General features: G+C 46.0%; 1 protein-coding gene across 2 annotated transcripts in view; it reads left to right on the forward strand.

Annotated features, from left to right (window-relative positions):
- The first annotated feature begins 6,683 nt into the window (after positions 1–6,683).
- sptb (spectrin, beta, erythrocytic) overlaps positions 6,684–25,505 on the forward strand; it is a 34,717-nt gene continuing 15,895 nt past the window's right edge. Inside the window, exons 1-16 of one of the 2 annotated variants that reach the window (XM_053433928.1) lie at positions 6,684–6,848; positions 15,700–15,851; positions 15,958–16,131; positions 17,782–17,879; positions 18,802–18,882; positions 19,056–19,171; positions 19,300–19,412; positions 19,494–19,681; positions 20,159–20,276; positions 21,161–21,319; positions 21,680–21,982; positions 22,066–22,216; positions 22,636–23,506; positions 23,592–23,729; positions 24,025–24,784; positions 25,022–25,224. In XM_053433928.1, coding sequence (XP_053289903.1) covers positions 6,701–6,848; positions 15,700–15,851; positions 15,958–16,131; positions 17,782–17,879; positions 18,802–18,882; positions 19,056–19,171; positions 19,300–19,412; positions 19,494–19,681; positions 20,159–20,276; positions 21,161–21,319; positions 21,680–21,982; positions 22,066–22,216; positions 22,636–23,506; positions 23,592–23,729; positions 24,025–24,784; positions 25,022–25,224 — 3,773 coding nt within the window. In that variant the 5' untranslated portion in view covers positions 6,684–6,700. The remainder of the gene's footprint in view (positions 6,849–15,699; positions 15,852–15,957; positions 16,132–17,781; positions 17,880–18,801; positions 18,883–19,055; positions 19,172–19,299; positions 19,413–19,493; positions 19,682–20,158; positions 20,277–21,160; positions 21,320–21,679; positions 21,983–22,065; positions 22,217–22,635; positions 23,507–23,591; positions 23,730–24,024; positions 24,785–25,021; positions 25,225–25,505) is intronic. The other variant, XM_053433929.1, reaches the window with a different exon arrangement.

Genomic DNA, 25,505 nt, shown 5'->3' on the forward strand with positions numbered 1-25,505 from the left:
CATCTGCCCCCGTGTGTGTTTTTATTTGAATGAATACATCATATTTTATATAAGTGAATCGTTATTTTCCCCACTTTTGGAACTGATCTCTCGTCTGTTTATGTGAAGACGTGTCGACGGATCAGAATCAATAATTAATCTTGATCAGGGCGTTTGAACCTTAGAGTCGAAATAGATGCAAAACCAATTAATGTTGAATTTTATACTTTAATTGCTTTTAGTTTCTTACTTTCAAAGAACCCGTGTTTTGTAGAATAATATATTGACATTTAGTTTCAAACTGGGTCAGTCTTCATATTCATTTACTTAGTGAAGTTACTTTTTACTTTTAAAACTTTCCAACTGAGTCAATTAAAAAATATCTTGTTTCAAATTCAGATTTTATTTGTAGAGACAGTTGTAAATATTGTGTTTTAATGACACCGGTGAAGTGATGTTCTCTGTTTGATCTTATTCAAAGTCACCGACACATGTTTTTCAATATTTATCTGAAATACATGTTTTAAAAAGTGACTTTATCAACAACAATAAGTTCAAACTGATTCCCTTGCATCTCATCTCCAGTTTATCTAGGGCTAAACATGGCAAAGTGTCGAAGTTGTGTGTCACAGTTGTGTGTCTGACATCCTCTCCTCCTCCAGCCTGCGTGTAAGTGACAGGCAGCAGTGGAGGGGTGACATTTCTGAAAGGCTCTGAATGGGTGGGTGGGGTGTTATGTGTGCGATTAGAGGCTGGGTGGAGTGTGTGTGTCCTTGAGTGTGTGTGTGTGCGTGTTCCTCTGCCATTTGGAGTCACCAGCTCTGGTCAGGAATGTGCGTCCCCCCCCCACTCCGCGCGCACCCATTACGCACTGGATGCACCCACGTTATTTTTAACCGCGCAGGGTGGGTCAGTCGGGAATGAGCCTGGAGCGCACGGCGGCTCCAGCCTTCCAGCCCCTCGCCCCCCGCGCCCTGGACACCTCGGCCCGCTCTCACCCGGACCCCGGTGCGCTTCCGTTGGGATTATAATTGGTCTGTTGGCACGGGGCAGCCGCAGCACAAACACCGCGGGAGACGGGACGACTTCCAGAAGCGAGTAAGTGCAAAGTGGATGGTGTCGGTGTGGAATGAAAGTATTGCGCGTTTTGGAAGATGCTCGAATCCCACCCCCTCCTCGGGTCTGTTTGTTTGTTACAAGTTTCCCTCCGAACCACCTGTTGGAGCAGGGCGGCCATGATCCTGGTCCTGGCGTCGATGGAAACCCCCCCCCCCAGTGGATTCACTCCAGTTTGAATCTTTTGTTTACAGAAGTTGGTATTTGTTTAGAAGAAGCGACACTTTGGTGAAGTCCTGACTTCTCAGTGTTATCTGTGCGTTAGGCCGCAGTGAGGCCCGCGGCTGCAGCTGCGCGCAATGACGCCACTGCGCGTGTTGGTGCGTGTCCAAAGTGCGCAAGTCGCTTCTCTGAGAAACTAACGGTGGAGAAAGTTTTCAGGTTCTTTAAAGTGCTTAAACAAACTTTTTGCAATCATAGATAAAAGTTATGAAATCCAAAATGTCCCATGTGATATTTAGACTATTGTATGTTTTATATTGTTGGTTTATAATTGCTGCTACTTAATTTTTTCTTCAGGCTACTTTTTTGCAAGTTTAATATATAGAAATAACAGCTCAGCATGTTTTGGAATAAGGAATGTTCATCTTTAAATTGGCTAGAAAGTAAAAGTAGAGTCTTCAAAGTGGGAAAAAAGTGCATTAAGCTATTTACAATTGAATAGCTTGTGAAGGTCAAACTACCATTTATCTACTTTTGGGAAGTTTGACAAATAAAAATAAGAGTTCATCAAAAGTTGATATGTTCATTTGTAAAGTTGATATAAAGTAAGTCTGTTACTTGTTGAGTAAAAGGTAATGTAGCCTATAAATAGTATAATGAATATTATTTAAGCTTTATTTCAAAAGGAAATCTTCTATTTCCCCCTGAAAGTCAGAGTTAAGTAGAGTAAAAGTAACAAAGTACAATACTTAGAGTATATGTACTTAGTTACATTCCACCACAGATAATAATCCAAAGTACTCTTCACCATTTTTGCATATTCCCTCTCTTCTTCTTCTCTCTTAAAGCTCTTTCATACTTTCACCACCGGTTCTAAACTGTGGTTTAAAATAACTCAGAAATGAAAACTTCCCCACACAAAACTTTTATTCCCCTTAAAAGGACAAGTGTGAGTGTGTTTGTGTGTGTGTCCGTGTGTTTGTGTGTGTCTGGACGAGAGCAGGCACTTTTGTGTAAACACACTCCAGGAATAGTTTACTATCAATTCTTTATAGCTGCTCAGTGTTACAGTTCAAACTGTGTCGAGCACAACAGAGGAAGTTTTCCACAGTGTTGATTATCATCTGTGTTTTTAAAACTAAAAGACGAGTCTGAGTTAGTTCGGTGTTGAATCGTCCTGTTTGAGGAGAAGCTGCAGAGTAACAGCCTCCTCCTCCTCCTCCTCCTCTTCCTCCTCCTCCTCCTCCTCCTCCTCTACACATTGATCTCCTGTGTTTATGTCTCAGATTTACTCTCTGCCCGACCACAGGCCTCGACTCCACTCATCTCTTGTTTCATCCATCCGGCTCTGTGCTGCTCACCGTAATGTGTTCACTGTGATCCAGCTAATGTGTTTCACTTCAGAAAGTGCACTATACAGGCATCAGCTCACCTTCAGCTGGGAGCATGGGCTCCAGGCAGAGGCGGTCCTAGGATTTGTCTAAATCAGGGGCCAGGAAGGGGCCTCAGTTTACACAGAGGGGCCAATTATATGTCAAACATCCAGGTTCAATTTATATAAGATGCACATTTATGTAATTCCTAGTTTACATATTAGATCTGAGCTAAGCCACATATCAACTAATGTATTTTGGAAATTGTTCCTTATTCAAACACAATGGGAACTTCAAATTCTCATATTTATAGTTATTATCATTAGTAAATTAGTCTATAATCTTATTATTATTCATCTCAGATGTTAATTTGTTTCTTACATTTCAATTTTCTCCATCACATAGTTTTAACAATAAAGCGACAGTTTCAATCACAAGCAGGAAAGGTCATCGTCAAACTTCTTTTCATCCGTCATAAACAATAAATTGTGTTTTTTGGCTTTAAAGAATTTCATCTCCACGACTTTAAGAGTAAAAATTTCAGTATCACCTTTTAAACATTCAAAGGAAATTAATTGCGTCCAAACTTAAAAAAACTCCCTCGAGGCGTCGTTGTAATTTCCTGCACAAATAAACATGATGAGTTTTATAAAGCGACGTGTGGAGAAATCCCAGAGACCGATTCTATCATCCGTCATTTCACTGCTTTTGAGAAATGACCCAGTGCAGCTATGAAATATAGTTTTTACTGAACCATGTGCAGACGACTTCTTACTGCAGCTGAGGGAAAGAGATTCAAGTGGCGTCAAAGTTTATTTGTCTCCTCAGTCGAGGTAATAAATCTACCTCACATCATCTCCAGTGCAACATTAATGACTGATAATGAAAGTAGATCATGTATCATTGCTCCTATGAGACTTGTGGGTTTGGACAGACATTTTTCCTTTTGTTTCCCATGTTGAATCTTTAATTGAACCAGTGAAATATCTCAACATCTATTGAACTCTATATAAACTCTCACGATTTGACTCCTAATAGATTGTTGATCTTTTCATGTAGCGCCACCATCAGGTCAAATAGTGGCTTACTATTAAACAGTAAGAAAATCCACCATATTCCCATTATCCTCGGCTGATGTTTATTTACAGCCTGTGATATTAGCAAGTTGAGAATTATCGAAACTAAATAGTGCGTGTATGGAAACAGTTTATTTTCTGTAGCCTGTTGATTTCAAGGTCTGAATCTGTGAAGTGTTCACAGTAGATTGAGGATTTAGTTTCAGCTGGAACTTTATAATTTGAAACAAGTTTTACACCCCCCCCCCCCCCCCCCGTCCCCTCCATCAGCTTCTTCTCTGGAGTTGTGGGGAGTTGAGTCTCGGCTGCGGCGCCGTGGAGCCGACAGGGTGACCCGCTGTGAGTGAGCAGCCATGTGAGCGTCCTGCCTCGGGTTCAAGGACACCACCGGAGGATTCCTCTCCATTGACAGGCTCTCAGTTGCTGTGGCGGGCAGGTTTCGAACCCGTGACCTTTGTGTCACAGGACCGTCTATAAGCAGGAGGGCCTGTCTTTCTACACAGAAGCTTTAAATGGAGCCTTCTGCCGTGACACCGAGTAAAATGTCTCAGCTCCAGCTCTTGAACTGCTGAAGTTTGTGTTTGGCAGCTCAGTCGGGCCTCAGTCAGTCCTCGGACGCGATTAGTGTCTCTCAGCCGACACTTTGTGGATACGGGCTTTGAGCGCTGTAAGAGTGTGTTGTGCTGCGGCTCTGTTGGGGTTGTGTGTGTCTGTGTGTGCGAGGTGATAAGGGGATCCCCGGTGGTGGGTGGAGCGTCGCTGCTCCGATAACAGACGTCTGCAGAGGACTGATACTGCGCAGGGGGGGGAGGGACACCTGTAGGACATCATGGTGCATGGCTGTGGGCCTCCTCTCTCACTGCACTGGCACCACAGCCTCTGGGGGCATTGGGAATGTGTGTTTTGACTTCCTGAGGTTTTAGAAAGTACATTTACTCAAATACTGTCTGTAGTCTGGTGGCCAAGAGAGCTCAATGCACTAGAGAAGGTAAATTGTCAGGAACAATACTGAGGCTGTGGCATTCAAACCATGATTTACTGGTAATAAGGAGACCAACGTGTGCCAGGAAAATGTCCCACCACCACCAGGCTGGACTGTACAAGGCCGGTTGGGTCCATTGATTCCTTCTCTTGATGTCAAATTCTGACTCCACCATCTGCAGCCTGAGCAGAAATCGTTTTTAAGTTTTCAACTGGACAATACACAGCCTCAGATTTCTGTTGCTGGCTGACAGGAGTTAAACCCTGATGTGGTTTCCTGCTGTTCTGCAGCCGGAGATGATTTCCACCTCATCACAGTTGAACACAGTGGTTATCTGAGTCACCAGTGCCCAAACCAGTCTGGTCCTTCTCCTGTGACCCGTCTCAGAAACGAGGCGTTTCCGTCTGAGCTGCTGCTGCTCACTGGACGGTTTTCATGTTCACAACATTCTGAGGGAATTAGCTGTTTTACAAAAACTCACATGTTCCCCTTTTCTGATGAAGCTCCTGACACATGATTGGCTGATTGGATAATTGTGTAAATCAGCAGCTGTACAGATGTCCCTAATACATTTTCAAAATAAGTTATTCTGTTCCTTTTAGTATTTGTTTAGAAGAATGAACTTGCTTTACTTAACCTAATTGGGTCACATACCTCTAAGTAACTCAGAGTTGTGTGTAATAGATTACTCATGTAACGCACAAACACACAGTTGGAACCATGTGAGCTACATCATTCAAACGAAGGCGCGCTCGTCATCCTGCGTGGCCCAAAGGGGGGGCGTGGGGGGGGGGGGGGGGGGGGTTGCCCTCCCCTGTGTGACACGATAAGAGAGCCATGCTGCACCCAGATAGAGCTATCAGAGCGGCGACCCTCCAGCCCGCCATTCCACGCAAAGAACACACACAGACACACTGCAGGGGCGAAGCACAGTGACGCACACAAAATGGAGACTGTGAGGGGCACGGGCGCCTGGGATCGGTGAGACCTCTGTTTAAAAATATACATGAGACACAACAGAGATTTAATTCTTCCACTCCGGGGCCGATGGATTAAAACTTCTTTTTTTGCCTCGTCCAATCAGCATCATGTTCCTGCTCTGGAGCTGCAAGTGTTTTCATCATTGATGAATCAGATGATCATTTCCAACACTAATCTGTTGAGCTTTATAATAAACTTGAGATAATCGTATACAATGTTTTCACTTTTGGAAACTTCAAAAACCCGAATTTACATACAATTTTCATTATCTAGTGATAAATTCAGGCTTTTTTGTTCAGTTAATCCAGGAGGCAATTAATAAAATATCCAAATAGTTGCAGCTTAAATTTCCTGTCGATTAACAAATGAATCTTCCTTGATGACAGAATCCTGAGGAAACGAGAATCAGCTCATCATAAAAAGTTATGACAAACATCATTATTTATTTTCTGTTTGGTTGTTTTAGTTCAAACGTCGTCCGGTTCATCTCATCTCGGTCAGATTCCTAAATTCTCAGTGATTTGTGTGAAACATCTTTTTTTTTCTTTTAGCATTTCAGCCAACATTGAAGTTAATATTCCTTCTTTAAGTTATTAAAAATTACTTATGATTTCTTTTCTATCATTCAAAAATCCTGAATCTAAAAATACCCAAATCTTCTCAGGTTTTCACATTTCTTATTGAACTCTGAATTAAACGATCACAGAGAAACTTTCTTCCTTCAGCGGATGAATGTGAAAATAACATCAATCGAGTAACATGAGAATAAACAAAGTACAGTATTGAATTGAATGAGACATTAAACCTTTTTATTGATTTCTGAAAACTTTTCTTATTATTAAAGTTGCATCACTTTGTCTTTACACGTGATAACTTACACCTCTGTGTCCTCCTGTGTTTCAGATCACCTCCGGTATCCCACGTCCATCCTGACATTTCTTCCCCCCCGCTCATCTCCCTCGCCGCCCAGAGCACCTGAGGACCCCCCCCCCCCCCTACCCCCCCGCCCGCTGGCCACGCTGGCCTCCGCCATGACTTCCACCGTGGACTTTGACAACGTGGAGATCTCGCAGCAGTACAGCCACATCAACACCCGCTTCGACCTGCGTGACGAGGAGCTAGACAATGACAACTGCTCGGCCCGGCTGTTCGAGCGCTCACGCATCAGGGCCCTCGCAGGTGAGTGGCTGCATAGCAAACAGGCCGGTGCCCCGTCCGCTCTGCCACACGTACCAGAGACGCTGTCGTTTTTTAAGAGCAAGGGGAAGGGCACAAATGAAAGGATGTCTGTTCACACTCCACAGGGTTGAACGGGCTGGAGTAAAACTCTGACCTTCACTGAAAACCAGTCAGACAAAATGACAGAATCACATCCCGAGCAATTTCCCCCTCAAGCCTCCCGGCTCGGGCCCTGCAGGTGTTGTGTTGTGTGTGTGTGTGTGTGTGTGTGTGTTACACATTCCCGGGCAGCTGAACCCCGACACGGCTCCACACCCTCCGCAAGTAACTGGGATCGCTTGCACATTCCCAGAGTGTTCCCAGTCTGAGCGATCTGGACAGCTGCCCTGCCCGTCCGCCTCTCATACCTCACATCTCTGACATTTCTGCCTAAGCCGGTGGGCTGCGACCCACCTGTGGGCCGGGCGCTGGGCGTTTTAAAATAGCAGCGTTTCTGAGGCGGAAGCAGGCGTGAGAGAGAGAGAAGGGGAGATGAGGGTCACATGATGTGAAGCTGCAGACACAACAGAGGTCACACACAAGGTGGAAAAACACTGCTCTGCTGGAAAGACCTGGAGAACTGACAAGTCGTGTCCTAAATGTTGAGGCCGTTTAGTAACTTTGCCTTCGAGGTAGTTTAAATTCTACATAAATCATATTTATATCATTCATTATTATAGATTTGACCTCGTTTAGGGCTATGTGATAATTATTTACTCTTAATTAGTCTCCACCACCTCTGAATGGAAACATGTGGAATACTCTACTCAGTTGTTTGATGCTCCTCCCCCCTAAAGTATATTTACCTCGTTACATGTCTTTGTACTTTATTTATTTTCAGTTACTTTTCCCTTTCACTCTATATATATGAACAAGTATCTGTACTTACAATGTGCACTGGGTCAAACTTTCCCATTGTTTTTTATATTATAAAAAGTAATCAGTAGGAGGAGAATCGGTCACTGATCCAATCAGAGCGGGCAGGTGTAATTAGACTCCGCCTCCAGCAGCAACATCACTCACTGGTTCAGAGTAAACACCTGAAAAGGCCGAGAGTCGATAATACAGAGAACCAAAGTACTATCTGTTTATTTCAAGCAAATTACTTTTACTTTTAAGTTAATGTGGTGCTTTTACTTCCTCCACAACTCCTGATACCTGACTGGGACCAGTAGCATCATTCTAGCTTTCCAGGCTCATCCACTGCTTGTTTGACCAGGATCCTCCAGTCGTTGCACATGGCACGACCTTGATAAGCGCCTCAACACAACTCAATCCCAAACGATGACTTTAACCTTCACTCACATTACTAATATCTCATTCTCATGCATGCGTCTGCTCGGGGGGCTGAGCACTTCTCCTCCTTCCAAGTCTTTTCCCATCAGATCCCACGTCTCAGTGATTTGAAATCCTCCATGCGGGCGAGGAGGTGTCTGACAAGATGAGAGACGGTGACGGAGAACGAATGTAGGTCGTGAATCGTCTTAAAAAAAAAATGAGGAAACGATGAGTCACAATCAAGAGGCGTCTGCTCTGATCTGTCGCTCGGAGCCACCGAGGGTTCAGAGGCAGAAGAAGAGTTTCACACGTGGGCGATCGAACTGTCTTCATCATGTCCCGACCCCTCGCACCACTGAAAAAGACTTGTGTGTGTGTGTATGTGTGAAGGTGTGTGTGATATTGTGTTAGAGTGCTGCTCCTTCTTCACTGATGTTTCTGTAATGCAATCAGTGTTTCCTGTTAGTGGGAGAGAGAGAGATGGAGAGAGAGAGAGAAAGAGAGAGTGAGAGAGAGAGAGAGAGAGGGAGGCAGCAGATGAGAGGAGCTCTGAATGACACCCACTGGTTATTTACAGCTTGTGAACTCAGGAACACAAATCTAGCCTTCAAAGCACACACAGACAAACACACAGACACACACACACACACACACAGACAAACACACACACAGACACACACACACAAACACAGACACGCACACTGCTAACGAACGTCATTTAAACTGCTCGTTATGTAAGACTTTAAAAAAAAGCCATTTTCCCTGGAGGTGGACAGTTTCATGTTGGCACAGCAAATCACAACTGTGCCCGCCGTGTGCCTCAAACCCTCTGATGTCATCACCGTGTGGGCGCGCCGGGTAGCGTGGGGGGGCGGGTCGTGTGAGCAGGTGGACGTATTGAATCATACTGTATGCATGGTGGGAGCCGGAGAAACCACTCTGAGCTGGGAGGCTGCCTGAGCCCCTCGTGCCGCCGGAGAGCGGAGGCACAGCCTCGTCACGGCAGCAGTGAGGAGAGAGTGAGAAAGAAAGAGGACTAGACGGGAGGGAGGGAGGAGGAGTGAGCACGAGAGAGGGATCTGGAAAGGAGGACAGAGAGCCAAAGAGACGGAGAAGAGGAGAGACGTGGAGAGCCGAGCTCCTCTGCCGGCTCCAGGCTGCGTGTTGTTGTTGTTGTTGTTGTTGTTGTTGTTGATCGGGGGGGTCAGGATGAGCAGCCCGTGCCTGCTGAGCGCCGCCCCTGTGAGCCAGCCCCGGCTCCGAGAGGTCAAGATCAGCCTGAAGGCCGGCGGCAGGGAGACCACGACCTCCCACCGCAGCAGCAGCAGCGGCGGGACCAGGGAGGCTCCCAGCCGGACCTATGCCCCGGCAGAGAGGGAGGCCCCTGTGCGGGGGGGGCGTGAGCAGCAGCCGGAGCAGGAGCACGCCGCCGGTCCACCGGGCCCAGAGCAAGAAGACGAGGGGGGGCAGCAGCAGGCAGCAGGAGCGGGAGCACCACCCGGAGAGGAACGGCACCCTGCTGCATGTCCCGCTCGCCGTGGCTCCCGTGGGACTCGCCCCTGTCTCCTCATCCTCCTCTTCCTCCTCCGCCTGCACCCCGAGACGTCAGCGGACCTCTCACCCTCACCCTCACCCTCACCCTCACCCTCCCTCCACCCCCGCCCCCATCCTCTCCTCCTCCTCCTCATCCTCCTCGGCCAAGAGTATGAAGAAGGCGCGCTGGCTGAGTTTCAGCACCTCCAACATCTGTTTCAACTCGCTGCTGGAAGGACGCTTCAGGCAGTTGCAAGGTACAGGGTCCTGGTGGCAGAACTCTGTGTGTGTGTGTGTGTGTGTGTCTGTGTGTGTCTGTGTGTGTTCACAGATGAGAAAGACAACACTTTTTCCAATCAGGCTCCTGTCTTCCCCAACTTGTTCTTTGTGTAGAGGCCGGGACGGGGCAGCAGGGAGGTGGGGCTGTGATGTGTGAGGTCACTCTGTTGTTGTGAGCTGGAGGAAGGCAGCAGCAGTAAACAGGTCCCGTCCTCCAGAGCTGTGGCCCTCTCTATTAAACACATCCAGCACATTCAGTGACTGTGTGGCACTGCCCCAATTGTTCACTGACTTGACCCTGAATAATTCATGGGAGAACTCCTAAAAAGGTTGTGATGTCCCCCCCCCCCACAGCCGTTCATCCCCACCTTGTGCTGCGAGCTAATTCTCTCGAACATGGAAAACATATCTGTCACTGAACTCATCACCTGTTCTCCGTGTGGCCCTCGCTCTCTTTCCCAAAGCGCTCTGCAGGAGAATGAAAGTGTGTTTTCTCATCCGTTTGTCTCCCTGAATGAGTTTCTCTTTACGCCTAAACACCCCCCCCCACCCCCCACCCCCGCCGCCGGCATTGTTAGCATTATAAAAGAGCGGGTTCGCCGTCACAGTGGATTTTTGTTAGCTTGCACTATGCTCTCCAACTCCCTGATGACAGGAGTGCATTAGCGAGAGGAGGAAAATGGAGGAGACGAAGCAGGAGAGAGAGAGAGAGGGGGAGAGAGAGAGAAGGGGAGAGAGAGAGAGGGAAGCATGGTTCTTTCTCCCCCCCTGCCCTTGCTGGATTTCAAGTATCGACTGATTGTGAGGACTGCAGACACAACTGATACGAGCAGCGGAGAACTTTTGTAGCTCTCCCAAATTGGAGCGGCCTTCGGAGCCGAGCCTATCGATCCACCAATCACATATCCTGACATTTTATTTGGCTTTTTATTCATCCCCCAATCAGGGAGATTTAGGAATGATGTCAGGGCAGAGCAACAATAACAGAGCAGCACGAGTGAGGGAAGGAGAGCGAGAGGGGAAACTATCAGGGTTTGGCACTTATTGATTTGGAGTACCCGTTAATGTCCTTGTTGGAAGTTAACACGTTTGTTGGTGTTGATTCTTTCTGCTGCGCTGGTTGCAGAAAAGTCCACATTGTTGTTGTTGTTGTTGTGACACAATCGACCTTTGACCTTTTAGCATCCTCCTGTCGTGTCTGCACATCTTCCACTTCAGGTTTTTCTTCCTCAAACTTTTGTGAGGATGGAAACAATCATATGCATCTTAATTCTCATGTGTTTTGCTCTTAGCTTTGTCCATAAACGTTGAAAACTCACAACCGCTGCAGAAAGTGTTGATATATGCAGAACAAAGCCGAACAGAGGAGGAGTTTCAGACAGGCCTGTAAATATGGAGTCATGGCTGCAGGACAGGTAGCCCCGGCACGGCCATGACTCAGGCGTGTAGCCGGGCTCCTAGGGACCACCGGGGGGGCCACGTCCGGTTAGAGCTGACTGTGGTAAAAGACAGATCAGGCCGTGTGTACAGGGAAAATCCATCAGCATGAATAAGTCATGGGGGCTTTCACTGGAGTCAAGGAGTGGATAAGAGATTTTACTCAGTGGAAGCATGTGAAACAGAGGAATGGTTAGTAATGCTTGTACGAGGGGAGAAGGGAAGTGACAGGAAGCTGCTGTCAAAGTTTGACTGTGTGACTGATGGAGGATTTTTAATTCGAGTAAAACTTCAGCACAAGCAAACTTTTAACCAGCACTGAGGCTTGTCTGTATAGAATGTGAGCCACTGCAGACAAGTCCCTGTTTATGAACTGTAACTAAACATGAAAAACTCTCATTTGTCTTTAAAAAGAACAGGAGCCGAAAGTAGTGAAACTCCTTTACAGTAACAAAGGAATCTTTCAAACACATATGTGAGGCTGCTGGTGCAGAGATTAGAGTTTATGTGAGTGTGGTATTTCTCCAACTTCCTCCCACAGTCCAAACAGGATGCAGCTTAGGTTTACTGGAGACTCAGTCCAGTTAAGTATAAAGTTTAAAGTAAACCAGAGTACTTTACGACAGTGTTACACAAAGTACTTTATAGATACGATTCAGAGGACACTTCCTTGAGACTTTAATGAATTAATGAATTAAAAAAGTCAAAAATATGTTTTTACACATGTGCACCTGATTGGTTGATAAGTGGAGCTGTAAGGCGGGTGGGTGGAGTCATAATCGACATAATCAATATTTAATAGTAGGCAGATTTAAAAACAGTACATATATTTACGTGAATAATAATGTGTGAGTAAATGGTTGTTTGTGTTTCCACCTGGTTTGGTTGTAATTCCGTCTTGTAGTTTTTGTGTAATCCTGCAAAAATAACACACAAACAAACACAACATAACCTTCTTAATGGAGGTAAAATGTGGCAGCAGCTACACACTCCTCAGATGCTTTTTTTTCGACCCACAAACACTCAAACATCATCACTGCACCTAAAGAAACATTCCACCTCGTGTCCACGTTGTGTTGATGTGAACCCTCCTGTGGAGCTCTGTGGTTGAGCAGCTCTGTGGTTTCCAGACGGATGCTGAGCGGCTCGTTGAGGAGCGAGCGCTCAGCGGCTCGTCTTCACAATGAGCTCGTTCAACGACTCTTCAGGAGACGCCTCGGTCCACCAGCTCCCGTCCTCTCCTCCTGAGAGGCCAGCAGCCTCCTCCAGCAGCCTCTCCTCTCCAGGTCTCGTGATGTGAGATGATACCAGGGATGTGCATGTTTTTCATTTCCTCTCTCCTCGCTGTGAAAACCCTCGGAGAGCTGCACCCAGTTCAGTTCAGGGAGGATTTTGTTTCTCGTCTGGTTTTCTGTTTGCTGCCCCCCCCCCCCCCCCGACCGATTAGGACGTGATGCTCTACGCTAAATCGACTCCGACGCTCCTAATGGCTTAATTGCCTTTACTCTTTCATAGAGTGGGTTATCCACGTGGATGTATCGGAGCAGGATGAAGCATGATTTATTCACTGTGCACGTCTGTACCATGTGTTTTACATACAATAAACCAGTAGATGTGCTGGGAACAGAGCTGCTGTTTACTGGGTCATTTGGATCAGTAGGGGGGGGGGGGGGGGATGCTCTAGGTAATCTGTCCTGCTCTATTTTCCCCGTTTGAGTCTCTGAAGGCTGAAACTGAGAACCTGCATCTCCCTCCCTCCATCCCTCCGTCTGATCCGTCTGTCCCTCCGTCCCCTGCCCTCTTTTCCTCTCTTGTCCTCCTCCCTTGTTTACCTTTGCTCCAGTTTCCCCCCCGACGCCTCCTCGTCTCTCCTTCTGTCTCACTGTCTCCTTCTTAACCGTCAACCCAATACCTTTAACTTTGTCTCCTCTTATACCTCCTCCTCCTCCTCCTCCTCCTCCTCCTCCTCCTCCTCCTCCTCCTCCTCCTCCTGCTCAGCTGTTCTCTCCTTGTTCTCCGCAGCCTCAGGGTCTGAATCATTTATCACACGAGTCGTTAAGGGTGCAGTCCTTTGCACTCTGTAGATCTCAGTTGTATTTGGGTGCAGAGGTAAACAGCACTTGGCTGAAGAAGGGCCGAGAGGAAGTCACGTGACGACTGAGACGTCTCTTCACCACGAGTTGACCTGATACACTGAAGAGTGTGTGTCTATGTGTATCATGTATCATTTATCATGTATCTGTACTTTACTACTAGTAGACACATTTCAAGTACTTACTTTTACTTTTACTCCGCTACATACATCGGCAAATATCTATATATATTGTGAAGGAACGCACACTCGGCAGGTACTTTTACTGTTAATACTTCAAGTTCATTTAAAAGCAAGTACTGAATTACTTTTACTCAAGTACAAAAGTTAATGTACTTGAGTAAAAGTAATACTGAGTACTTTTACTTTACTGTAATACTTTTTTGTCTATATATTTATACTTTTACTTCTATTTGTGTGTGTGTGTGTGTGTGTCTGTGTGTGTGTGTGTGTGTGTGTTTGTGTGTTTGTGTGTGTGTGTGTTTGTGTGTGTTTGTGTGTGAGTGTGGAGGGTCTTTCCACAGACAAACCAGGATTGAGATCAGGAACCTTCTAGCAGTGAGGCGACACAGCGTTCACCCTTGAGACAATTTTGTGATACAATATTAATTTTTATATTGCAAGTTTAATACGATCATTTATTTTTCATGTAGGCTCCATAAGAACAACATCTATGGTTCTCGTCAGTTATTGTCTGGGGGGTCTCGTGTCCTATAAATAAAACATAAATAAATATGGCAAAGGTCAAGTTCTCAGTCCACAAATAACAGAAAAGCAATAAAACAAACCAGATAAAACATTAAAACAATACAAGATTTGTGTATAATTTGCTCTGTAATCGGTGCTTCAATGGATCCTGCAGGTACTTTTCACGTGCTTGGAAAACACAGCTCAAAATCTCCAACATCTCCAGTCACAGAAAGATCCAAACTGGTTTTATATCTGCTGCAGAGTGGGAGGCTCGTGTGGCGCTCGGTGAGATGACTGATGTCCCCATGTGCTCGAGCTCCCATGAGCCTCTGCAGCTCTGATGCTCTCACTCCCTCTGCCACTTGTCATTCAGGGAATAATTAACAGTTGAGGGATTTTGGTGTTTCACCTACGCAAAGAAGCCAATCACATCCCATAGAGGGTCGTGATCACATCCCATAGAGGGTCCTGATCACGTCCCATACAGGGTCCTGATCACATCCCATAGAGGGTCGTGATCACATTCCATACAGGGTCCTGATCACATCCCATAGAGGGTCGTGATCACATTCCATACAGGGTCGTGATCACATCCCATACAGGGTCGTGATCACATCCCATACAGGGTCGTGATCACATCCCATAGAGGGTCGTGATCCCATCCCATACAGGGTCCTGATCACATCCCATAGAGGGTCCTGATCACATCCCATAGAGGGTCCTGATCACATCCCATACAGGGTCCTGATCACATCCCATAGAGGGTCGTGATCACATTCCATACAGGGTCGTGATCACATCCCATACAGGGTCCTGATCACATCCCATACAGGGTCGTGATCACATCCCATACAGGGTCGTGATCACATCCCATAGAGGGTCGTGATCACATCACATACAGGGTCCTGATCACATCCCATAGAGGGTCCTGATCACATCCCATAGAGGGTCGTGATCACATCCCATACAGGGTCCTGATCACATCCCATAGAGGGTCCTGATCACGTCCCATACGGGGTCGTGATCACGTCCCATACAGGGTCGTGCTTGTGTTTATTTTTTCCCAGTTTACTGGAGCTACAGTGAGATTTCATTCAAATCCAGGAGATAAATCAGAGCAGCTGCTTTAAGAAGAGAAGATGCATCTCATATTTCTTTCATCACTGTGTTGTAGTATTTGCTGTTGCCTGCTGCATAATTCAGTCTGATATCGGAGGAGTGTGTGTCTGTTGTGTAAGGAGGCTTCACACAGGAGAGGGAGTCTTATTGTTGAAGAATCCTGAAGTTCAGGTGTAGATCCTCCATCTCTGATTTCCACAGACCAATGCTGTATCACAGATATTCCACCTTCCTTCACTCGTCCAGACATCCGCCCGTCTGCAGCTCGACAGTAAATCCCGACCAGCTCTGGAGCTGCTGCTCTGGAGCTGCTGCTCTGGAGCTGAGAAGACTCTTCATTATTCATGGAGCTCATGTTCCTTCTTAACTTTGTGCTCCCGTCAGATGAGCGCGAGGCGGTGCAGAAGAAGACCTTCACTAAATGGGTCAACTCCATCCTGTCCCGGGTCGGCTGCCGCATCTCCGACCTCTACCTGGACCTGCGGGACGGACGCATGCTCATCAAGCTGCTGGAGGTGCTCTCCGGTGAACGACTGGTAAACACGATTCTATTGCACATCACACTTTGTAGACCTTCTTGTTTATTGTCCTTCTATTATCTTCTCTTTATAATCTCTCCCCCTCTTTCCTCCCGGTCTGCAGCCGAAGCCCACTAAAGGCCGGATGCGTATCCACTGTCTGGAGAACGTGGACAAGGCGCTGCAGTTCCTCAAGGAGCAGAGGGTCCACCTGGAGAACATGGGCTCCCACGACATCGTGGACGGGAACCACCGGCTCATCCTCGGCCTCATCTGGACCATCATCCTGCGCTTCCAGGTAAACCTCACTGAGGGGCCACATTCAACTTTCTTATACTTAGTTACTTTACTTTGCATTGGTTTTACTTCTTTTCCCCTTTCATTGGTTAAACAACTTAATAAAACACTCTGGTTCCATTCTTTAAACTATGTCCTTTATCACAGTTATATGAAATAAGATAGATATTGATCCCTGGGGGGGATCCCATGTTACAGCGGCAAGTAACAAACAATGTAAAGATGCAGGAAGCACATTAAGAAATATTTGTACTAAAGCAATACACGCTAAAGTTATATAATTTGGTACTATACAGTTTTTAGAAGTTTTTTTTTTATTGAAACTGTTTTAGAGACTTGTTGATAAAAGGTTATGATGGGGTCTTGTTTACAGATGTAAGGTGTTAAATGCTGATTTAGTGTTCATGTTAAGAAGTTAAAAGTCATGTGGTCATGTGGCAAATTCTGGTTTGTTAACATCTTACTAAGATACTATATATTAGTAATTTGCCAAACCCATGAAATGCAGCATGTACAACATAGTAATGTAAAAGTTTAAATGCAGAATATGGCACCAGACCAGAAAATGAATTATATGATATAAGACATTTCTACTTCAGTATAAAGTATGTTGATGTAAAACAAGACAATCACTGGTTATTCTGAGGGTTTTGCTGTTAATATAGGATCAATAATTATCAACAGATCAATAGCCAATAATAGTCAGTAAAGGGAGACAAAGAAAAACATCACCACTGCAGTTCTGAGCTGAAAGACTCGTGATCTCAAACATGCAAATCAAAATCCTTCCTCTAACGTCAACTGGTCAGATGCTCAATGTGACTGAGGAACAACCTGCTGTGTTTAACAGACCAGTGTGTGGTTGTTAATGGTTCGGTCTCTCAGGTCTGTTTCCATGCAGCACAGACCCAGTTTAAAACCAGCAGCCTCAGGATGTTTTTCCTCTTTTTCCTCGAATGAGACGCCTTCAGCTTCCAGGCGTTACGATTCCACTGATCCCAGCACAGCCACAACATCAGAACACGTCCATTTGACTCTTTCATCTCCTCGGAGGGGACAGATATTTATTTTTAATTTTGACAGCAGCACTGTTATTTTTAGGCACAGTTAGTTCAAACAATATGGCCTCTTGCATTATTCACCCTTCACAAAAAAAAAAAAGCTGAAACAGGAAAGAATTCACTTAGTCCTGTCTGCGTCGTTTCAGTCTGCATGAAACCAGGAGAACCAAAGCCGGCTAAATTTAGACGTCTCTCAGGAGCCGTCTCTCCGATCACATCACTGCTCTAATTACTGGAAAATAAGAACTCCAATTATCACCAGACCCCGTTTCAGTCGGACTCTAGATTCACGAGATTCCAGCCGTGGAACAACATTGATGATTTATCACTGGAGAATCGTTTTGTGTTGTAACACAGATAAAAAAACCCTCGTCAGTTCAGCCCCATGAAGATAAATGATGGATATCAGAGGGAGATTTGTGCCACTTTAGCAGCGTGTTCCCTCCCGGTGCATCCGATTAGCGACGTGTTGCTCTCAGTCGGAGTTTCTGTTCCTCGGATGTGAATTGTTCCCGTTTGATCACAAACATCACGTTCATTAGTCGACCTCCATTATTTACCACCCAGCTGTTCTGCTTGTTCCCCATCAGATCCAGGACATCGTGGTGGAGACGGGCCAGGCCGACCAGAAGGAGACGCGCTCGGCCAAGGACGCTCTTCTTCTGTGGTGTCAGATGAAAACTGCAGGGTGAGTGGCACCGTGACCTTTGGCTTGACCCGGCTGTTGTAAATATCCTCTGGGAAACAGAGTGTGAACGGGAATCTGGTTCTGTGCACAGCTGTAAACCTTTAAATAGAAAGAAATGTTTGTGGTGTGAGTCTTCAGGGCGCTGCAATGCAAAACCCTTTTTATTGTCATTTAAAAGATACCTATAGTATTATTATTGTCAGCAACATATTGATATTGATATTCTTTTTTTGCCAGAATTTTACAATCTAATTTAATTTACTTCAGTTAATTGTAATTAATCCAAAATTTTATCTCAAATGTTAGAATAAATAATAAAGTTGACTGCTTATTCATTAATCTTTTTAAAATATAGCATTTCTTTACAAAAAGGTGTTATTACTGAAGTTATATATTAAATAACAATATTGCATTTATTAAAAACTTTGACAATTAATTAAATAATAATACATTTAATAAAAAAATATTTTATTGGAAAATACATTCTGCAAATGCAACATAGTGAAGTTGCGGTTCAAGTTTTAATGATGTAAAAATACCTCAGTGCAGAAACACTTTGTTATTTTTAATTTGTATTAAGTGTTGGCATACAATTATACTTAAAGTACCAAAGATACAAGTACACAGTAGGCAGACTCCACTTCTAATGGACGTCATAGTTTATTTCTATATAAAAATAATGTGTTGTTAATCTGAATCAGCAGAGTGATTAGTAACTGAAGTATAAAACACATGTAGTGGAGTAAAAAGTACAGTTTTCCCTTTGCACTGAATGTGAAGTTCCTCTGCTCTCCAGCCTCAGTGAGAGCTGGTGAATACTCAGACCCTGAGATGCAGAACCAGCCTCAGACATTGATTTAAAGCAGCAGCTCCTGGGTAACGTCCCGTCACTGACGTCGCTCGGCTCTCCTTGTTTTTGCAGATATCCCAACGTCAACATCACCAACTTCACGACCAGCTGGAAAGACGGCATGGCCTTCAACGCTCTCATACACAAACACCGGTAAGGAGAGATGAATGACCATGTCCACTCTCACCAGCCCTGAAATGTAAACACCCACAGAACCCATCTGCTCAGTGTCTCTCCTCCTCCTCCTGCTCCTCATTCTTCTCCATCTCTTTCTCTGCCTCATCGTCTTTTTCCACGTTTGTTCTCCCTCCATATTTCTCCCTCAGGCCCGATCTGGTGGAGTTCAACATTCTGAAGAAGTCCAACCCGACCCACAACCTCCACAGCGCCTTCAACGTGGCAGAGCAGAAGCTCGGCGTCCACAAACTGTTAGACCCAGAAGGCGAGTGACTGACGGAGGCCGGGGCCTTCACCTCCAAATAAATGTTTATGAGCTTTAAGCCCGGTTGGAAAAATAGAGATGCCTCTGGCTCGGCTGCGTCTCACTGTGTCTTCCATTGCTCTGTGTAGATGTGTTCACAGAGAACCCAGACGAGAAGTCCATCATCACGTACGTGGTGGCATTCTACCACTACTTCTCCAAGATGAAGCAGCTCGCCGTCGAGGGCAAGCGAGTGGGAAAGGTGAGATGGAAACATGATGCATGCTCCTTCACCCGGAGTTCTGTTGGGCCCGTGTCAGCCCTGACTGTCCTCTGACCTCAGGTTCTGGATCACGCCATCGAGACAGGGACGATGATCGACAAGTACGAGACGCTGGCCTCGGACCTGCTGACCTGGATCGAGCAGACCATCATCGTGCTGAACAACAGGAAGCTCGCCAACTCTCTGACGGGGGTGCAGCAGCAGCTCCAGGCCTTCAACACGTACCGCACCGTCGAGAAGCCGCCCAAGTGAGTCCGGACAGGACGCCTCTCCACTGCATCCCATAATACTCTACTCCATTCTATTATATTCCATTCTATTCTTCTCTTCTCTATTCTATTCTAATCCTGTATTTTCATAAAGAGAAAACTCAAATGCGAATATATGAGTTTTCTTCTAATTCATATTTAGTTAAATCTAGAATATCAATCAAAGGATGAAAAGAAAATCAACACACTTTTTAAATTTGTAAAATGTCCTCGTGCTGTGAACTCATAAAATAAAACACCTGTATTGCCAAACACATACATATTTGTATTGTTGTTCGTGTATTTACATAAAGTACATATAGTACTCTATAGTATTTCATTGAATTTGAAGTGTTCAATAATTAACTGATATCAAAACAGACCGGTTTGAGGTAAAGTATTTCTGTTATCATCTTGACACAGACTAGTCCCTTGTGGCTAACGCTAGCTGCTAACCCGTCCGTGTGACGTTTACAGGTTCCAGGAGAAGGGAAACCTGGAGGTGCTGCTCTTCACCATCCAGAGTCGGATGAGGGCCAACAACCAGAGGGTGTACACGCCCAAAGAGGGAGCCCTGGTGGCGGACATCAACAGAGTGAGACTAAACAGAATCAGTGCACAACATCTCAGGGTTCTATTTATTCAAACATGTCTGTCGAACCTCACGCCACTACAGGAGAGAGAGAGAGAGAGAGAGAGAGAGAGAGAGAGAGAGTCTCTGCAAAACTCTGTGGTTTGAAGCTCAAAGCACAAAAATCAATTCATTCGGCTGCGTAGGATCCTGAGGCCACAATTCAACCACAAACCAATTGAATTATAAAGGTAGAATTATAGACATATTTACAAAATAAAGGCCTGACTGAGCTTCAGGCACAAGAAAATAAAAGCATCGATGGGGTTTTATAATGAGACGACTCAAAACAAGGAATAAATTCACAGTTATAGTAAAAACCATCAATCCATAATCTATACTGCTGGTTATTGTTAATACAGCTTAAACAATTAGTTAATTAATAGATAAGTAGATTAAAAGACAATTAATATGCCATCATTTTGATAATCGTGTATCTTGGTTATCGTTGCATTAGTAATCAAAAACAATTAAATTCCTTATTGTTAATTTATTCACTGATGTGTTATTCATTTAATTCAATTATTTCATGTTCTAGTTCCAGTTTTTCAATTTGCTGTTTTTTGTGTGTTTAAAAATAAATTTGTAGTTGAATATCTGTAAGTTATCAACACTTAATTCAGCAAAATAAGACATTTAAAGAAGCAGCTTATGATTTCTTGAAGGTGTGATGGGCGTTGTCGAACAATTTGAAATTTCATAGACTCAAAAAGATCAATCCACTGATAAATCCATAATTTAAAAGTAAGTAAGTTCCAGTTAGGATCACAGTTTTGATGTTGACACGACAACAGCTAAACTTGCCGAAGCTGCGCGTGCTAACGAGGCGTCTGCTCGTGGGCTTCTAGGCGTGGGAGCGTCTGGAGAAGGCGGAGCACGTCCGGGAGCGCGTCCTCCGAGACGAGCTGATCCGACAGGAGAAGCTGGAGCAGATGGCGAGAAGGTTCGACAGGAAGGCGGCCATGAGGGAGACGTGGCTCCTGGAGAACCAGAGGCTCGTGGCTCAGGTGAAACAAACGACATAAACATAAAGTCATGAATATTGCACAATGTGTTTATCTGATATTTATTCAGTGGCGTTGATCTCACTCGGGTTAATAACATGTTTACGAATATGAATAACTAGATTTTTTACAGTATTTGTATTAAGGAGTTAAAGGAGCAGTTTGTTTGTGCACCTGATTGTTGATGATGGAGGTAAACAACTGACACAGATCGGCTCGATGACACCAAAGTGAAAATAAAACTTTCAGAGCACAGAAAGTTTGTTAGTTAGAGGAAGAGAGGAGAAGCTGAAACCTACCTTAACTATTAAAATCAGTATTTCAAAGTTGTACTTAAACTTCTCCCTGCTCTCTCCTCCTCAGGATAACTTCGGTTATGATCTGCCGGCCGTGGAAGCAGCCAAGAAGAAGCACGACGCCATCGAGACGGACATCGCGGCGTACGAGGAGCGCGTCCAGGCCCTCGTGGTCATCTCCAAGGAGCTGGAGTCCGAGCGCTACCACGACGCCAAGCGGATCGACGCGTGGAAGGACAACATCCTGCGTCTGTGGGACTACCTGCAGGAGCTGCTGAGGGCTCGTGGCGGGCGGCTGGATAAGAACCTGACCCTGCAGAGGATCTTCCAGGAGATGCTGCACATCATCAGCTGGATGGACGACATGAAGGTGCAGAGGAGGAACATTCATAAACCGACCACCACACGTTGTTCACAGACTCAAGTGATCACATGGTCTGATTGTGTCCTCAGGCTCGGCTGCTGTCTCCGGACTTTGGGAAACACTTGCTGGAGGTTGAAGACCTGCTACAGAAACATGCCTTGGTAGAGAATGACATCGCCCTGCAGGCGGAGCGGGTGCACAACGCCAGCGCTGCCGCTCTCAAGTTTGCAAACGGGGACAGTAAGTGCTGTGGCTCGTCTTTCCCTTCGGCAAAACTATTTATTATGTGGTTTCATCAGAGATGACGACACTGAATGAAGTGGAGGAGCTCAGACCTCAAGACTTTCTGAGTTCTGGCTGAAACTAGGATAGAGTTTGGAAAAATTTTAAGAACCAAAATTCCACATCAGATGCTTTGTTTGGTTTTCTTTACATATATTTTGATCATTTAACTCTTAACTATTTATTTTATCTTATAACCAACTTATTTTATTTTGTACACATTGTTTGTGCAGCTGCATCTGTCAGGAAAGGGAATTGTTCTGTTATCACATAAACTATTGCAGTCCAGAATTTGAAAAGAAATAAGCAAATACAGGAAACTAGAGGAAAACATAAACAGAATGTAACAGTGATGTTGTCCTTCATCTTCTGCCCAGGCTACAAGCCATGTGATCCCCAGGTGATCCGGGACCGGGTGCAGCACCTGGACCAGTGCTACCAGGAGCTCTGCGCCCTGGCGGCCCAGCGAAGGGCTCGTCTGGAGCAGTCCCGGCGCTTCTGGTACTTCCTGTGGGAGGTGACGGAGCTGGAGAGCTGGATCAGGGAGAAGGAGCAGCTGTTCTCCTCCCTGGATTACGGCAAGGACCTGACGAGCGTGCTGGTGCTGCAGAGCAAACACAGCGCCTTCGAGGACGAGCTGGGCGCCCGGCGCGGCAACCTGGGTCAGCTCCTCGCCGAGGGGGACAAGATGATCCGGGCCAAGCACTTTGGTTCCCCGAAGGTCCAGGAGAGCATGGACGACATCGGGAGGCAGTGGCAGCAGCTGGAGGAGCTGGCGGCGTTCAGGAAGCAGAACCTGCAGGACACTCAGAGGTTCTTCCAGTTTCAAGGAGACGCTGATGAGCTCAAGGCCTGGCTGCTGGACGCCAAGAGGCAGATGAGCACCGAGGACGTGGGACACGACGAGTACACCACGCAGCGGCAGCTCAAGAGGCACAACGACCTGAGGAACGAGGCCATCAAGAGCGGAGCCACCATCGACGCTCTCTCCAAACAGGCCAATGCTCTGCCAGAGGAGCTTCTGAACACCCCCGACATCCAGAGACGTCTCAAGGACATCAAGGACCTGTTCATGGAACTCCTGTCTCTGGCTGACCTGAGGCAGAAGAAGCTGGATGACACCATGGCCCTGTACACCATCTTCAGCGAGACGGACGCCTGTGAGATCTGGATGGGCCAGAAGGAGACGTGGCTGGTGGGGTTGGAGGTGCCGGAGAAGCTGGAGGATCTGGAAGTCGTACAGAACAGGTACAAAAAAAACTAATTATTTGTATTTTTCACTCTGAATTATGACTTTATACGTATTTTAACTGATGTTCTTTCTTTATCACAGGTTGAGCATTCTAGCTCAAGATATGGCAAACGTTCAGTCGAGGGTCGATGACGTCAACAGAGCGGTGAAGCAGCTGGAGGACAGCAGACACCCTCGCACCAAGGAGGTCAAAGAATGTCAGACACGACTGAATACCAGGTGATTCCAACATGTCTCCAGATAACATGTCTGCTCATCTGTGTGTCAACATGTGTCTGATAAATCATTCTGTGCTTTATCCAAAGAAAAACTAATAGTATTCTAACGTTTAATCTTCTTACTGAGGCGTTTAATCATTTCATTTTACAGGTCAGTAGCTTCTGCTCCTCAAAAACAACAAGCACTTTAACATTGATCAAGTAGAATCAAGTTTCCAATAATAATCGAGTAAGAGATGATTGTCTTACTTTAATCAAGTTTATAACAAGAGATTAAATAGATGATGCCTTCTCAGGTGGGAGGCCTTCAAGGCCATGGTGGAGGACAAGAAGAAGAAGGTGGACTCTGCCGTCAGTCTGCACAGCTACCGGCTGGACTGTGACGAGACAGAGACCTGGATCAGAGACAAGACGCGGGTGATCGAGTCCACACAAGACCTGGGCAACGACCTGGCCGCCGTCATGACCATCCAGAGGAAACTGTTTGGCATGGAGAGAGATTTGGCCGCCATCGAGGACAAGCTGACCTTCCTGAGGAGAGAAGCCGACCAGCTGGCCCAGGATCACCCGGAGAACGCGGCCGACATCTTGGCCCGCAGAGGAGACCTGGACGCCGCCTGGGACGCGCTGAAAAAGACCCTGAAGGACAGGGAGGACTCCTTGGGCGAGGTCAGCAAGTTACAGACCTTCCTCCAGGACATGGACGACTTCCAGTCCTGGCTGTTCAAGACCCAGAAGGCCGTGGCTTCGGAGGAAATGCCCGCCACGCTGCCGGAAGCCGAGGAGCAGCTCAGCCTCCACGACGCCGTGCGGGAGGACATAAACAACCACGAGGAGGACTACCACCGCGTGAAGGACACCGGGGCGCAGGTCATGCAGGGTCAGGAGGACGACCCTCAGTACCAGCAGCTGGAGCAGAGGCTGAATGGAATGGACCGAGGCTGGTACGAGCTGCAGAAGATGTGGGACAGTCGCAAGAACTTCCTGGACCAGGGTCTGGGCTTCCAGCAGTTCATGAGAGACGGCAAGGCTGTAGAGGCCATTCTCAACAACCAGGTACTGGTCCTGCACCTGTGTGTGGTGAAGGAGTGTTTAAATTATAGTTAGAACTTGTCAGAAGCCTCATCAGGGACCACAGAGTTGAAGTTAGCAATGCTACAGGTATCTAAAAGAATGTGGAACAGAAGAATGCAGCGTAGTCACATCCCACGCTGCATGTTTGTCATTCAGCTGTTTGTGTTTTCCTGTCTCCTCTTGGTTAATGTTTTTCTGTCTTTGGCCGCTCTGCTGCAGGAGTACACGTTGGCCCACATCGACAAGCCCGACACGCTGGCCGGCGCTGAGAAGGCTCTGAAGAAGCATGAGGACTTCCTGAGCACCATGGAGGCCAACGAGGACAAGATCCACGGAGCCCTGCAGGGAGGACAGCGGCTGGTGGACAGTAACAACCTGTACTCCGGGAAGGTTCAGGACAAAATGGACTCCATCATCGACAGGTGGGTCAACACAATGTTTGATAAAGATTTCAATATTGTAGAACTTTGGTACAAACTTTTACATAACTTCAAACTTACTATATATTGATATATTGATATATATCTTGTGTCAGTTTCCTTTTTTATTCCATTCTATTCTATTCCTTGGCCAGTACTAACTTATACATATTACTCATAACTAATCAGTTTAACCTCTGACAGGTGATCCCAGGATTAACAGATTCTCCCTTATTGTTCATTTATTCACCGATGTGTTATTCATTTAATTCAATTATTTTATA

The sequence above is a fragment of the Pleuronectes platessa genome, chromosome 11, assembly GCF_947347685.1.
Source record: "Pleuronectes platessa chromosome 11, fPlePla1.1, whole genome shotgun sequence".
NCBI lineage: Eukaryota > Metazoa > Chordata > Actinopteri > Pleuronectiformes > Pleuronectidae > Pleuronectes > Pleuronectes platessa.